Genomic DNA, 12,811 nt, shown 5'->3' with positions numbered 1-12,811 from the left:
TGGTGCGCCTAACTTTTTCATTTAGGTGCACCCAATAATACATTTTAAGTGTTACCTTTTTTGTCAGTTACCATACACATTGGTAATTTCTTAACACATGTAAATAATTGTAAACAGGAATAAAGATGCAGATAAATGTTTTTGCTCTTCTTTGGCTATATTATGAGCAATGTTAAATTTTATTATCATTTCTGGCGCTGAAGCGCTGCGGGGAGGGGGGCTGCTCTGCCGGCCACGCACCTGTCACAGCACAGGACGTGTTTCTTGGAGACATTGTGCTTTTTAAACGTTTCAATCCGGAACGTTGATGCTCCGACAGCAGAAGCACTATTCCCAGTAGCAGTAGTGATGCGCAGATTGCAGTTATATCTGCGGGGCCTGCCGATAATCCGCAGGGTCATAAACATGAATATTGTGATTAATACAGATGGGTTGTGGGTGGGTGAAATAGGGTGAAGCTTCTCCACTTTAAGAGAGATGCTGTGCACCTGTCCTCCTGATAAATCCTGAGCTCCATCACAGCTGTCTAAAAATGTATTTCAGAAGCTAAAAGTTTAATTCTGTTTCCTCTGTCCTGTCAAGTTTATAGCTACAGTTTTTAGTTATGCTGTACCACTACTACTGCTGCTACTGCTACCCTAACCATCCTGCTCAACATACCTCTGTTGTTAGATAAATACTATAACATCTCCAACAGCCCTTAGGGACTGGCCTCAAACTGTGAGTAATACTACTACCACAACTATTACTACTTGTAATAGAAGCAGCTACAATCCTAACCCTCCTGCTAAAAATACCACTGCTAATAAATAAATAGAAAACATCTCCAACATCCCTCTAACTGTATATAATAATACTTCTACTACTGCAAGTACTACCCTTACCTTGCCCATAACTTCAAATACCTCTGTTAATAGATAAATACTAAACCAAATCCAACTACCCTGAAGGCCAAACGTATTACTACTATTAAAATATTAGTAGTATTGATGAATGAGTGAACCCCAGCTGTCATGGTGCTTTGATTTTAAAAAAAATCATCCTACAGGTTTTGCAGACTCCACAAACACCCAAAAGATGAGCTCGCCAACTGACAGTACTGACGTTTAGTGCGACAACACAGTGACTGAATGCGACAGCGCATTAAAACTGATTATCATACCGATGTTTTCCAAAAGATTTTCAACCTGTCTGTCTCTATTCTTCAGTGTCGGAGCTCTCCGTCCGTCTGTCCTCACCTTTGGCCACACCTACCATCCTCCCACCAACCGGATCAGTGGAAACTGCTCAGCCAATTAGAACCATGGCTATCATCGTAGAGGGGGGGAGGAGGGAGGAGAGAGGAGGAGGAGGAGGATGGGAGAGGCACAGCGAGGAGGGAGAAGAAGAGGAGGCAGTGGAGCAAGTGGAGGAGGCGGAGGAGCAGCTCGAGGTGTCTACTACCCAAGATGTCTCCCAGACTGGTTTAACTGGTTGACACATTTACTTACAGACTGGTCAACTTACCTGTTACTGTCTGTGTGATCTGCTATACTCCATTTATGTCCAGGTGATGGAGCATCTCTGCCAGCGGTCCGGTTTGTTCACCAGCAGCTCTCGCAGCCGCAGCAGCTCTGTCACTTCCTGGGACAGTCTCCATGGAAACGCCTCAGTGACCACATCCTGCGAGCTGAGCTCCAGACGCTACAGCACACCCTTGGGTCAGGGGGAGATGCAGCAGGAGCTGGTGGTGAAAGCCATCAGAGTGAAGAAGAAGAAGAGGAGACGACAAGGCAAGCAGACAGACCGAGTGACGGAGACAGACTGAGAAACAGATAACAGAGCCATGACTGACTGATGTTTTGTGTCTCTCCTCAGACAGCAGCAGTGGGACCCATCTCTCTGAGAGCAGCTGTTCAGACTCCATGTTTGGAGTTCAGGACGGCAGCTGTAGTGACGGAGGAAGTGGAACTCCTCTGAGTGACCGAGCGTCCCTCATCGGTCTGGACCTTCAGAACCAGGACTCTCCAGAACAAAACCAGGACGAGGACCAGGACTCCCAGGAGGCAGGGGGTGGAGGTGTAGACAGAGGTGTAAAGGAGGTGGAGTCTTCTTCCAACCAATCTGGGTTAGTAGCTGAAGACCAGTAGACTGAAACAGTATCGTTGTGTCTCATCCTTGTTTCCTGCTCCTACTGACCGTCTGTCTCATGCTTGTTTTCTTTTCCCAGCTCCCTCCGCCCTCCAGGCTCCCTGCTCCTCCAGGGTCTGGAGAACCAGCTGAATCCAGGAAAGGCCTCTGGTCCTGGTGCAGAGGCAGAGGTAGTCCCACCGACCCCGGATGTGGATCTACTGCTGGAGTGCACCTTCTCCTACATGCACAACACTGTGGAGGATGATGGACAGGAGCAGCAGCCAATGGAGGAGCAGGAGGACGAGTTTCTGAGCCCTCTGATTGGACCAGAGGAAGAGGAGGAGGAGGTGGGTTGATGCTGTTATATGTACATAAACATATTGTAAGTGTAACAGGTGATATCTTCTCTGAGGATAGGGTTAGGAAGATAGGAAGTTTACACTGAAAGGGGATTTTTGCTGATTTCTGACAGCAAATTTAATTTCTTTGTGAGGAAACAACATTCAAACAAGTAAACTGGTCACAGGGAAAGGAAGTTTTTCCTTGCCACTGTGGCCAAGTGCTTGCTCATGGTGGGATTTGTTGGGTCTCTGTAAATAATATAAAGAGTTCGGTCTGGACCTGCTCTGTAGGAAAAGTGCAGGGAGATAACTTCTGTTATGAATTGGCGCTATGTAAATATAATTGAATTGAATAAAGTTTTGTTAACAGTTAATCTGACACCATGGTTCCCACCGGTCCTTGAAATCCTTGATGGTTTGTGAATTTGAGGGGGGGAAATTGAGGCCTTGAAAGTTTTTGAAAAGAGAATAGACATGGTAATTTAGTGGGTAATTTAATGAAATAAATGAGGAGTTATTTAGCTCTTCAACTCGTAAATAAGTCTTTGTTTCTGTCGCTCAACTTAAACAATAAATTGTTGTGCTGTGCTGTGTTAGAGAAGGCTGTAGACCACATAGTCTGCCATCGCTGAAGCGCAGCACACATTCAAGCCTCTCTTTATTTTGAATTGTTGTCTGTGAGCTTCTGTAAAGCCGGCTACTTCGCATTCTAAAAATGCTCAGTGTTGTAACAGTAATTAACCTTGATCCATGTCTCAAACTATGCCCTGTTGCATCCTTGAATTTGAGGGAATTGGGCCTTGAAAGTAATTGAAAAGTCCTTGAATTTGATGTTTAAGAAGGTGTGGGAACCCTGTGACACTGTCGCCCCCCTTCTGACAAGCAACACTGGACCCCTCAGACATCAAGAACTAGAGACCTGTATCTCTTCCCTTTCTTTCCAAAACACTTCGATCCCTTTTCAACCAGTGATCCACTTATCTTCTGCAGAACAACCTCCTAGACCTCCATCAGCCTGGAGTCAATGCAATCCTTGCAGTGACAGGAGTGCTTCACATTGCTAGAGCATCTGGTCCTCGTACACCTGGACCCGTTTGGTCCTTATTCAACCACCAGATACTCCTTTCCACCATCTGGTGTCAAACTTGGACCAGATTGAGCATGTGTTCATTCGGGCAAAAGATTCCTGTGCCGAGACCTGTCAATCACCATGACAACATTGTGGTCACCTCTGCAGCGAGTCCCCGGACCTCTGCAGCGAGTCCCCGGACCTCCGCAGCGAGTCCCCGGACCTCCGCAGCGAGTCCCCGGACCTCCGCAGCGAGTCCCCGGACCTCTACAGCTAGTCAGTCCCCAGACCTCTACAGCTAGTCAGTCCCCAGACCTCCGCAGCGAGTCCCCGGACCTCCGCAGCGAGTCCCCGGACCTCTGCAGCGAGTCCCCGGACCTCTGCAGCGAGTCCCCAGACCTCTGCAGCGAGTCCCCAGACCTCTGCAGCGAGTCCCCAGACCTCTACAGCTAGTCAGTCCCCAGACCTCTGCAGCGAGTCCCCGGACCTCTGCAGCGAGTCCCCGGACCTCTGCAGCGAGTCCCCAGACCTCTGCAGCGAGTCCCCAGACCTCTACAGCTAGTCAGTCCCCAGACCTCTGCAGCGAGTCCCCAGACCTCTGCAGCTAGTCCCCAGACCTCTGCAGCTAGTGAAGAATACTGCGGTCTGTCTGGTGTTCAACCTCCCAAAGTTTAGCCACACCGCTCCTCTTCCTCGTTTACTACACTGGCTCTCTGATGCCCTTTACATAGACCAGTGAAGGGAACTTCCTACCTACAAACTATGGTCAAACCCTACGCTCTTCGTCTGCCGATGAACTCCGTTCATCTTGTTCAAGGCTCTTTTCTGGTCTGGCTCCTCAGTGGTGGACTGAACTCCCCGTAGAAGTCAGGACAACTGCCCAGCTTTTCACACTACAGCTAAAGACGCAATGACACACTTACTTTTGTTTAATTTCTGGAAAATAAAAAACACTCAGCACTTGTACTGTGGCTCTCTGAACAAACTTTAGTTTTTTATTTGTGTGGTTTGCACTCTCAGTCTTTGATTACCTCTAACTCTTGTTCTTATTGTGATTTGAATGCACTTACTGTAAGATTTTTTGGACTAAAGCATTGGCCAAATTAATGTAATTAAATCTTAAGTTTCCTCTCTTTGTGTACAGGATGATGACCTGGCGCCCCCTGCTGGTCTGATGGACCAGATGTTTTACTCCACTCTGTCCAGTCTGGACAGAAAACCCAGTATGTCCAGTGATGAAGAGGGAGACATCTACTGTCACACTCTGCCCCCTGCTGGCAGCGGCGGGGATGTCCTCAACTGTCCGTCCAATCAGACAGAGAAGACAACAGACAGACAGATGGACCAGGACGCTCAGGACAGAGACACACACAAACCTGACCAGGTGAGACACACACAATGCTCACCAGGTGAGTCTGTCAGCAGGTACTGTATTAATATTTTTTTGGCTTTTCTCTGTCTAGTTTGCAGAAAGCTGGATGGGATACTCAGGACCAGGATGTGGTATACTGAGCCTGCAGGTGACTGACAGGTAGGTGGTCAGCTGACCCTCAGGTGACTAAAGCATGACCTGTGTGTTTCAGGTATGTGTGGTGTGTGGACGTTAAAGGACTGTGGTCAGGTGTCCTACAGGTGACTGACAGGTGTCTTACAAGTGACTTACGGGTGACTGACGGGTGTCTTACAGGTGACTGACGGGTGTCTTACGGGTGTCTTACAGGTGACTGACGGGTGTCTTACAGGTGACTGACGGGTGTCTTACGGGTGTCTTACAGGTGACTGACGGGTGACTGACAGGTGTCTTACAGGTGTCTTACAGGTGACTGACGGGTGACTGACAGGTGTCTTACGGGTGACTGACAGGTGTCTTACAGGTGTCTTACAGGTGACTGACAGGTGACTGACAGGTGTCTTACAGGTGTCTTACAGGTGACTGACGGGTGACTGACAGGTGTCTTACAGGTGACTGACGGGTGACTGACGGGTGACTGACAGGTGTCTTACAGGTGACTGACCGGTGTCTTACGGGTGTCTTACGGGTGACTGACAGGTGTCTTACAGGTGACTGACGGGTGTCTTACGGTTGTCTGACGGGTGACTGACAGGTGTCTTACGGTTGACTGACAGGTGTCTTACAGGTGACTGACAGGTGTCTTACAGGTGACTGACGGGTGTCTTACGGTTGTCTGACGGGTGACTGACAGGTGTCTTACGGTTGACTGACGGTTGTCTTACAGGTGACTGACGGGTGACTGACGGGTGACTGACAGGTGTCTTACAGGTGTCTTACAGGTGACTGACAGGTGTCTTACAGGTGACTGACAGGTGTCTTACAGGTGTCTTAGAGGTGACTGACAGGTGTCTTACAGGTGACTGACAGGTGTCTGACAGATGACCTGTGTGTTTCAGGTATGTGTGGTGTCTGGACTTTAAAGGAGGACTGTTCTGCAGTACTCTGCCTGAAACTGGACTCAACTGGCAGCGCTTTGAAGACAACGTCCACCAGGTGGCATTATCACCTTCAGGTGAGCTGCTGACATCACACCTGACAGTAATATTATAAAGAGTTCGGTCTAGACCTGCTCTGTAGGAAAAGTGCAATGAGATAACTTCTGTTATGAATTGGCGCTATATAAATAAAATAAAATTGAATTGAATCTTCTGTTCGTTCGTTGTAAACAACAGTTTGTACTGCGCTACCTACTGTTAATAATGTCAAACTGTCAGCTTTAGTTTTCTAAACATGGTTTTTATTTGAAGTTTTACTTTGTTTTTCAAAAAGAAACTTAAGCAATCATCAGGTTTCAGTTAAAACATTTGGTGTCATGTCTCATGTTAAAGTACTCTACAGACTCTCAGGTGTACCGATGTATGTAGCATTAGCTGGATGCTAACTGTTGCTAACTCCATCAGGTAATCTGCTGTGGAAGGTGGAGCAGAAGAGCATGACAGCGTTTGCTTGTGCTAAAGTATCAGTTAAAGGGAAACGTCACTGGTACAAAGCTGTGGAGCAAACGGCCTTCGTGGCTCTGAGTGATGACTCCGCCTGGATCATTAGGACCAACGGAGACCTCTACCTGCAGACAGGTAACTAACTACCTGTTTCACTGTCTGTCTCACATGTTCAGTAACAACAACCTGCTGGTGTGAACAAACCTTATATATATATATATAGACTTCAGCCAAAACGTTCTCTGAATGCAGGTTTAATTTTTGGTTGTAGTCCTGGACAAGAAAAGCCGCCACGTGAACTGTAGTTTTCCAAAAAACTATGTACTTGACGCAAGGAACTTGTTTGTGAAACTGCATCAGACTGGGAGGTTTCTGACTGGTTTGGAACAATCCGAGTCACATTTAGACAGACATTTGTTATTCTGCCTCAGGTACTCTTTCTTTGAACTTGAAACAACAGATGTGTATTTATGAATGAACCGGACTAATTTTGTCTGTCTGATGTTGCTGTTGATCTTTGAAAACACACAGTATAATTTTCATTGCGCTTTGTTCCTCCTCCTGCTGTAATGTCTCCGTACAACCAGCAGGGGGCGTCCTGCTGCTGTTTGTTTTAAACTGAAGCTACAACTGAGGTTTTCGCTACACCCATACTGTAGCTTGTCAGTTTTAATTACTGAACACAAACATATGAAACCAGCAGAAAACACATTTCCATTCACACTATAGCACTACAGAAGGATAACGTGTACAAATATGAGTTAGTACGTGTATGAAATAATAATATATTAGTGTTACTGTCAGCAGAGTCAGTTCTTCTCTCTGGGTCTGTTTGAGCAAGAAAAGGACAAACGCATGCAGGATACTTAAAATAATATGAAACATATTTATTAATAAGGTAAACAGAGATTCCAGTTACTGAAGTATTTTTTCGTTTACCAATAGAATTGAATCCTGACAGCGTTCGACATTAAACACGTTGTCGTTCAACAAAATGTTGAAAAGAAAACATGAATGAATGCTTGTTTCCATCCGCTGCTGTGTGAATATGAGTTCACTGGTTGGAGCAGTCAGAGCTCAAACGATGGAAAAACATGATGGAAACGTTACTGTGAGGAAGGTTACAGCCTCCTCATCGCTCCACACACATCTGATGTTTTCAGCTCTTTACTTTAAGTCACATGCTGCATGAGAGTGAAACCAGGCGAATGGAAACACCTACTGATACATTTGAGGTTTATTTTGTCAGCTGAAATTAATTTCCTCTGCAAGGGGTCTGGACTCGGAGAGGAGTCAGCTGAGGTGGTTCAACACTTGATCAGGATCCTCTGGACTCCTCCTTGTGGAGACCCCAGGGGCAGACCTGGGGTCCCATTTATAGCCGTTGCGTACGCACAAATCGGGGCCTGAAAGAGGCTACGCCACTTCCCACGCAAAAGCTGCGATCTCTAAAAACAAACTTGACAAGAGGATGTGCACACCTGTAAGTAAACTCTGACCCCACAGGTCTGGTGGCTCCGGGGGCCCTGTGCAACCGCATAGTCCGCATATAGCAAGAAATGGGCCTGTGCGTACGCTCAGTTTTATAACTCAGAATTCTTTTAGGGTGCATGCCATTTTCGGCTTTTGTGCGCACGTACACTTTTTGTAAGAATCCTACGCACTGTTTTATAAATGCCACACTGGATTATATATCCCACCAGGCCCCGGGACACACGGGGATCCTCCAGGAGGAGCTGAAGGTGATGAAGGACTTCCTGTGTGCTGTTGCCATAGTAACCGTTGTCTCTGTGTGTCCGGCAGGTCTGAGTGTGGACCGGCCCTGTGCTCGCTCAGTGAAGGTGGACTCTCCCTGTGTGTTCAGCCAGGTGTGTGTGAGAGGAGGCGTGGTCTGGGCTCTGAGCGAACACAAAGCTTTATTCTACAGAGAAGGACTGAACAGCTACTGCAGCGAGGGAGAGGGCTGGAAGTACGACACCGTCAGGTACTACGTCTGTAACACTACTGTAATACTGTAATCACAATCAGGAATACTTTATTGATCCCCGAAGGGGAAACTCTTTCGTTCCAGCAGCTCACCTTTATGTCAGTGCACACAGGAACAGAAGTACTAAGCAAAAAATATAAAACACTATAATACAGGTCAGAAAATAAATTAGGTACCAGGTGGGTATAAGTATAAAATAAAATGAGTGTGAAGTACAAAGAGGATTTAGAGGTTGATAAGTATGTACAGTATAATACACTGTAATAATACAAGTAATAAGTAATAGTGCAATAATGAGTTCTGTCAAGTTACGTGTAGCTTATTAAGGTGATTATGAGACGGTGGATATTGTACAATTATTTAAAGTATTGCAGAGATATTAATGATCAATGTCCAGTTTAGTGACTTCGGGTCATACAGACTGACTCTTAGAGGGAGGAGTTAAAGAGTCTGATGGCCACAGGCAGGAATGACTTCCTGTGGCGCTCTGTGGTGCATTGTGGGGGGATGAGTCTTCCTCTGAAGGCGCTCCTTTGTTTGACCAGCACGTCATGGAGCGGGTGGAGACGCTGTCCAAGATGGCGTGTAGTTTACCCAGCATCCTCCTCTCTGACACCACCGCCAGAGAGTCCAGCTCCACCCCCACAATGCCACCGGCCTTACGGGTCAGTTTGTTGAGTCTGTTGGCGTCCGCTACCCTCAGCCTGCTGCCCCAGCATGCAACAGCATACAGGATAGCACCGGCCACCACAGACTCATAAAACATCCTCAGCATTGTCCGGCAGATGTTGAAGGACCTCAGCCTCCTCAGGAAACAGAGGCGGCTCTGGTCCTTCCTGTACAGAGCCTGAGTGTTCTTGGTCCAGTCCAGTTTATTGTCCATGTGTACTCCCAGGTACTTGTAGTCCTCTACCATGTCCACACTGACCCCCTGGGCCACTGGTGCCTTGGCCCTTCGTAGGTCACACTACTGTAACACTACTGCAGTAGACGACCAGCCAACACTTACCTTAATTAAACGCAATATTATTATAACTATTCTGTGACCATGGTAGTTCACACTCCAAGGTTGTTAGCATTATTAGCATAATTGGCTTGGTTAGCATCCACCATTAAAATCAGTGTGACTTTTAGCTCTGAGCTAGTTTAAAATGAGCTGGAAGGAGAGATGATTCATCTGACAGCTAAGGATTTATTGATCACTGTTTGATAAATACTTTTTCTGATTGTGTCACAGTGAGGCTCAGGGTCTGGAGTTGATGTGTGTTGCCCTGGGAGACGGTGGTACAGCCTGGGCGCTGGATGCCAGCGGCAGCCTGTGGTTTAGAACCGGCATCTGTTCGTCCAGACCGCAGGGCGACGACGACCACTGGTGGCAGGTAGTCAGAAAGTCTTTGTGTTTGATATTTAAAGTTTGTCCTGGTTTGATCTCAGTTCAGTTGTGCAGCTCAGCAGCCTGTCTGTCTGTCTCCATCAGATCAGTATTTCGGACTACGTGGTCTTCGATCAGGGCAGTCTGTTCCAGACGCTGCTGCAAGCCACCCAGAGTGTTGCCACGGTAACCAGGGCACCGGTGGAGCGGGTGGTGGCCTTCCTGTCTCAGTACTCGCAGTGCCAGCCAAGCCTGGTCAGCGCCAACGCCAGCGGAGTCTGGGTCGCCTCGGGACGGAACCAGCTGCACCTGGCCCGCGGCAGTCTCGTGGGTCAGTAGAGTCCAGTAGAGTCCAGTATAACAGCAGCATAGACTAGAGTTTTCTGGTTTTCAGTTTCTCAGCTGCTGTTTGTGTTCGGTTCCTTCAGGAACGTTCTGGCAGAACGTTGTTCCAAGAGGAACCGTCTCGGCCACCAGGTGGACCTTCATCACGTCTTCGGCTGTGCCTCACAGAGAAGGTCTCACACCTGAACACTACACCAGTGGTTCTCAACAACAGCAGAGTCGCTGTATAAACGCAGTAATATCTCAAACATCTAAAATGTTAATAAAATAAATCACATCGAAACACTGAAGTTTAGAAAGAATGAAGAACTGAGACCTCAGTCAGGGTCAGTCCCTCCTCCTGCCTCTGTCCTCTGTCCTCCTGTCATGCCCTGTCCTCCTGTCCTCCTGTCCTCCTGTCCTCTGTCCTCCTGTCTCTGTCCTCTGTCCTCTGTCCTCCTGTCCTCCTGCCTCTGTCCCCTGTCATCCTGCCCTCTGTCCCCTGTCATCCTGCCTCCTGTCCTCCTGCCCTCTGTCCTCCTGTCCTCTGTCCTCCTGTCCTCTGTCCTCTGTCCTCCTGCCCTCTGTCCTCTGTCCTCCTGCCTCTGTCCTCCTGCCCTCTGTCCCCTGTCCTCTGTCCTCCTGCCTCTGTCCTCTGTCCTCCTGCCCTCTGTCCCCTGTCCTCCTGCCCTCTGTCCCCCTGTCATCCTGCCTCTGTCCTCCTGCCCTCTGTCCCCCTGTCATCCTGCCTCTGTCCTCCTGTCCTCTGTCCTCCTGTCCTCCTGCCTCTGTCCTCTGTCCTCCTGTCCTCCTGCCCTCTGTCCCCCTGTCCTCCTGTCCTCTGTCCTCCTGTCCTCTGTCCCCCTGTCCTCTGTCCCCCTGTCCTCCTGCCTCTGTCCTCCTGTCCTCCTGTCCCCCTGTCATCCTGCCTCTGTCCTCCTGTCATCCTGCCTCTGTCCTCCTGTCCCCCTGTCATCCTGCCTCTGTCCTCCTGTCCTCTGTCCCCTGTCCTCTGTCCCCTGTCCTCCTGCCTCTGTCCTCCTGTCCCCCTGTCATCCTGCCTCTGTCCTCCTGTCATCCTGCCTCTGTCCTCCTGTCCTCCTGCCCTCTGTCCCCCTGTCCTCCTGCCCTCTGTCCCCTGTCCTCTGTCCTCCTGTCCTCCTGCCTCTGTCCTCCTGCCCTCTGTCCCCCTGTCATCCTGCCTCTGTCCTCCTGCCCTCTGTCCCCCTGTCCTCTGTCCTCCTGCCTCTGTCCTCTGTCCTCCTGCCCTCTGTCCCCCTGTCCTCCTGCCCTCTGTCCCCCTGTCATCCTGCCTCTGTCCTCCTGTCCTCCTGTCCTCTGTCCTCCTGTCCTCCCTCCTCCTCTGTCCTCCTGCCCTCTGTCCCCTGTCATCCTGCCTCTGTCCTCCTGTCCTCTGTCCCCCTGTCCTCTGTCCCCTGTCCTCCTGCCTCTGTCCTCCTGTCCTCCTGTCCCCCTGTCATCCTGCCTCTGTCCTCCTGTCATCCTGCCTCTGTCCTCCTGTCCTCCTGTCATCCTGCCTCTGTCCTCCTGTCCTCCTGTCCTCTGTCCTCCTGCCCCTGTCCTCCTGCCCTCTGTCCTCCTGCCCTCTGTCCTCCTGTCCTCCTGCCTCTGTCCTCTGTCCTCCTGCCTCTGTCCTCCTGTCCTCCTGTCCTCTGTCCCCCTGTCATCCTGCCTCTGTCCTCCTGTCCTCCTGTCCTCTGTCCTCCTGCCTCTGTCCTCCTGCTCCCTCTGTCCTCTGTCCTCCTGTCCTCTGTCCCCTGTCCTCCTGTCCTCCTGTCCTCCTGCTCCTGTCCTCTCCCTCTGTCCTCCTGTCCTCTGTCCTCCTGTCCTCTGTCCTCCTGTCCTCCTGTCCTCTGTCCTCCTGTCCTCCTGTCCTCTGTCCTCCTGTCCTCTGTCCTCCTGTCCTCTCTGTCCTCCTGTCCTCCTGTCCTGTCCTCTCCTCCTCCTGCCTCTGTCCTCCTGTCCTCCTGCCTCTGTCCTCTGTCCTCCTGTCCTCTGTCCTCCTGTCCTCCTGCCTCTGTCCTCCTGTCCTCCTGCCTCTGTCCTCCTGTCCTCTGTCCTCCTGCCTCTGTCCTCTGTCCTCCTGTCTCTGTCCTCCTGCCTCTGTCCTCCTGTCCTCCTGTCCTCTCTGTCCTCTGTCCTCCTGTCCTCCTGTCCTCCCTGTCCTCCTCCTCCTGTCCTCCTGCCTCTGTCCTCCTGTCCTCCTGCCCTCTGTCCTCCTGTCCTCTGTCCTCCTGTCCTCCTGCCTCTGTCCTGTCCTCCTGTCCTCTGTCCTCCTGTCCTCTGTCCTCTGTCCTCCTGCCTCTGTCCTCCTGTCCTCCTGTCCTCTGTCCTCCTCTGTCCTCTGTCCTCCTGTCCTCCTGTCCTCCTGTCCTCCTGTCCCTCTGTCCTCCTGTCCTCTGTCCTCCTGTCCTGCCTCTGTCCCCCTCCTCCTGCCTCTGTCCTCCTGTCCTCCTGTCCTCCTGTCCTGCCCTGTCCTCCTGTCCTGTCCTCCTGCCTCTGTCCCTGTCCTCCTGTCCTCTGTCCTCCTGCCTCCTCCTCCTGTCCTGCCTCTGTCCTCCTGTCCTCTGTCCTCTGTCCTGTCCTCCTGCCTCTGTCCTCTGTCCTCCTGTCTCTGTCCTCCTGCCTCTGTC

At 50.1% G+C, this 12,811-nt stretch overlaps 1 protein-coding gene across 3 annotated transcripts in view; it reads left to right on the top strand.

Annotated features, from left to right (window-relative positions):
* The window catches only part of tecpr2 (tectonin beta-propeller repeat containing 2), a 49,073-nt gene that overhangs the window by 24,345 nt on the left and 11,917 nt on the right, over positions 1 to 12,811 (top strand). For all 3 annotated transcript variants that reach the window (XM_044165617.1, XM_044165618.1, XM_044165619.1), the window contains exons 10-21: positions 1,209 to 1,432; positions 1,550 to 1,772; positions 1,858 to 2,107; positions 2,210 to 2,459; positions 4,667 to 4,906; positions 4,986 to 5,053; positions 5,932 to 6,047; positions 6,436 to 6,609; positions 8,278 to 8,458; positions 9,699 to 9,840; positions 9,939 to 10,164; positions 10,262 to 10,351. In XM_044165617.1, the coding sequence (XP_044021552.1) occupies positions 1,209 to 1,432; positions 1,550 to 1,772; positions 1,858 to 2,107; positions 2,210 to 2,459; positions 4,667 to 4,906; positions 4,986 to 5,053; positions 5,932 to 6,047; positions 6,436 to 6,609; positions 8,278 to 8,458; positions 9,699 to 9,840; positions 9,939 to 10,164; positions 10,262 to 10,351 (2,184 nt within the window). The remainder of the gene's footprint in view (positions 1 to 1,208; positions 1,433 to 1,549; positions 1,773 to 1,857; positions 2,108 to 2,209; positions 2,460 to 4,666; positions 4,907 to 4,985; positions 5,054 to 5,931; positions 6,048 to 6,435; positions 6,610 to 8,277; positions 8,459 to 9,698; positions 9,841 to 9,938; positions 10,165 to 10,261; positions 10,352 to 12,811) is intronic.

Source organism: Siniperca chuatsi, linkage group LG15, assembly GCF_020085105.1.
Source record: "Siniperca chuatsi isolate FFG_IHB_CAS linkage group LG15, ASM2008510v1, whole genome shotgun sequence".
In the NCBI taxonomy this organism is placed as follows: domain Eukaryota; kingdom Metazoa; phylum Chordata; class Actinopteri; order Centrarchiformes; family Sinipercidae; genus Siniperca; species Siniperca chuatsi.
This window is presented reverse-complemented; position numbering and strand designations above follow the sequence as displayed.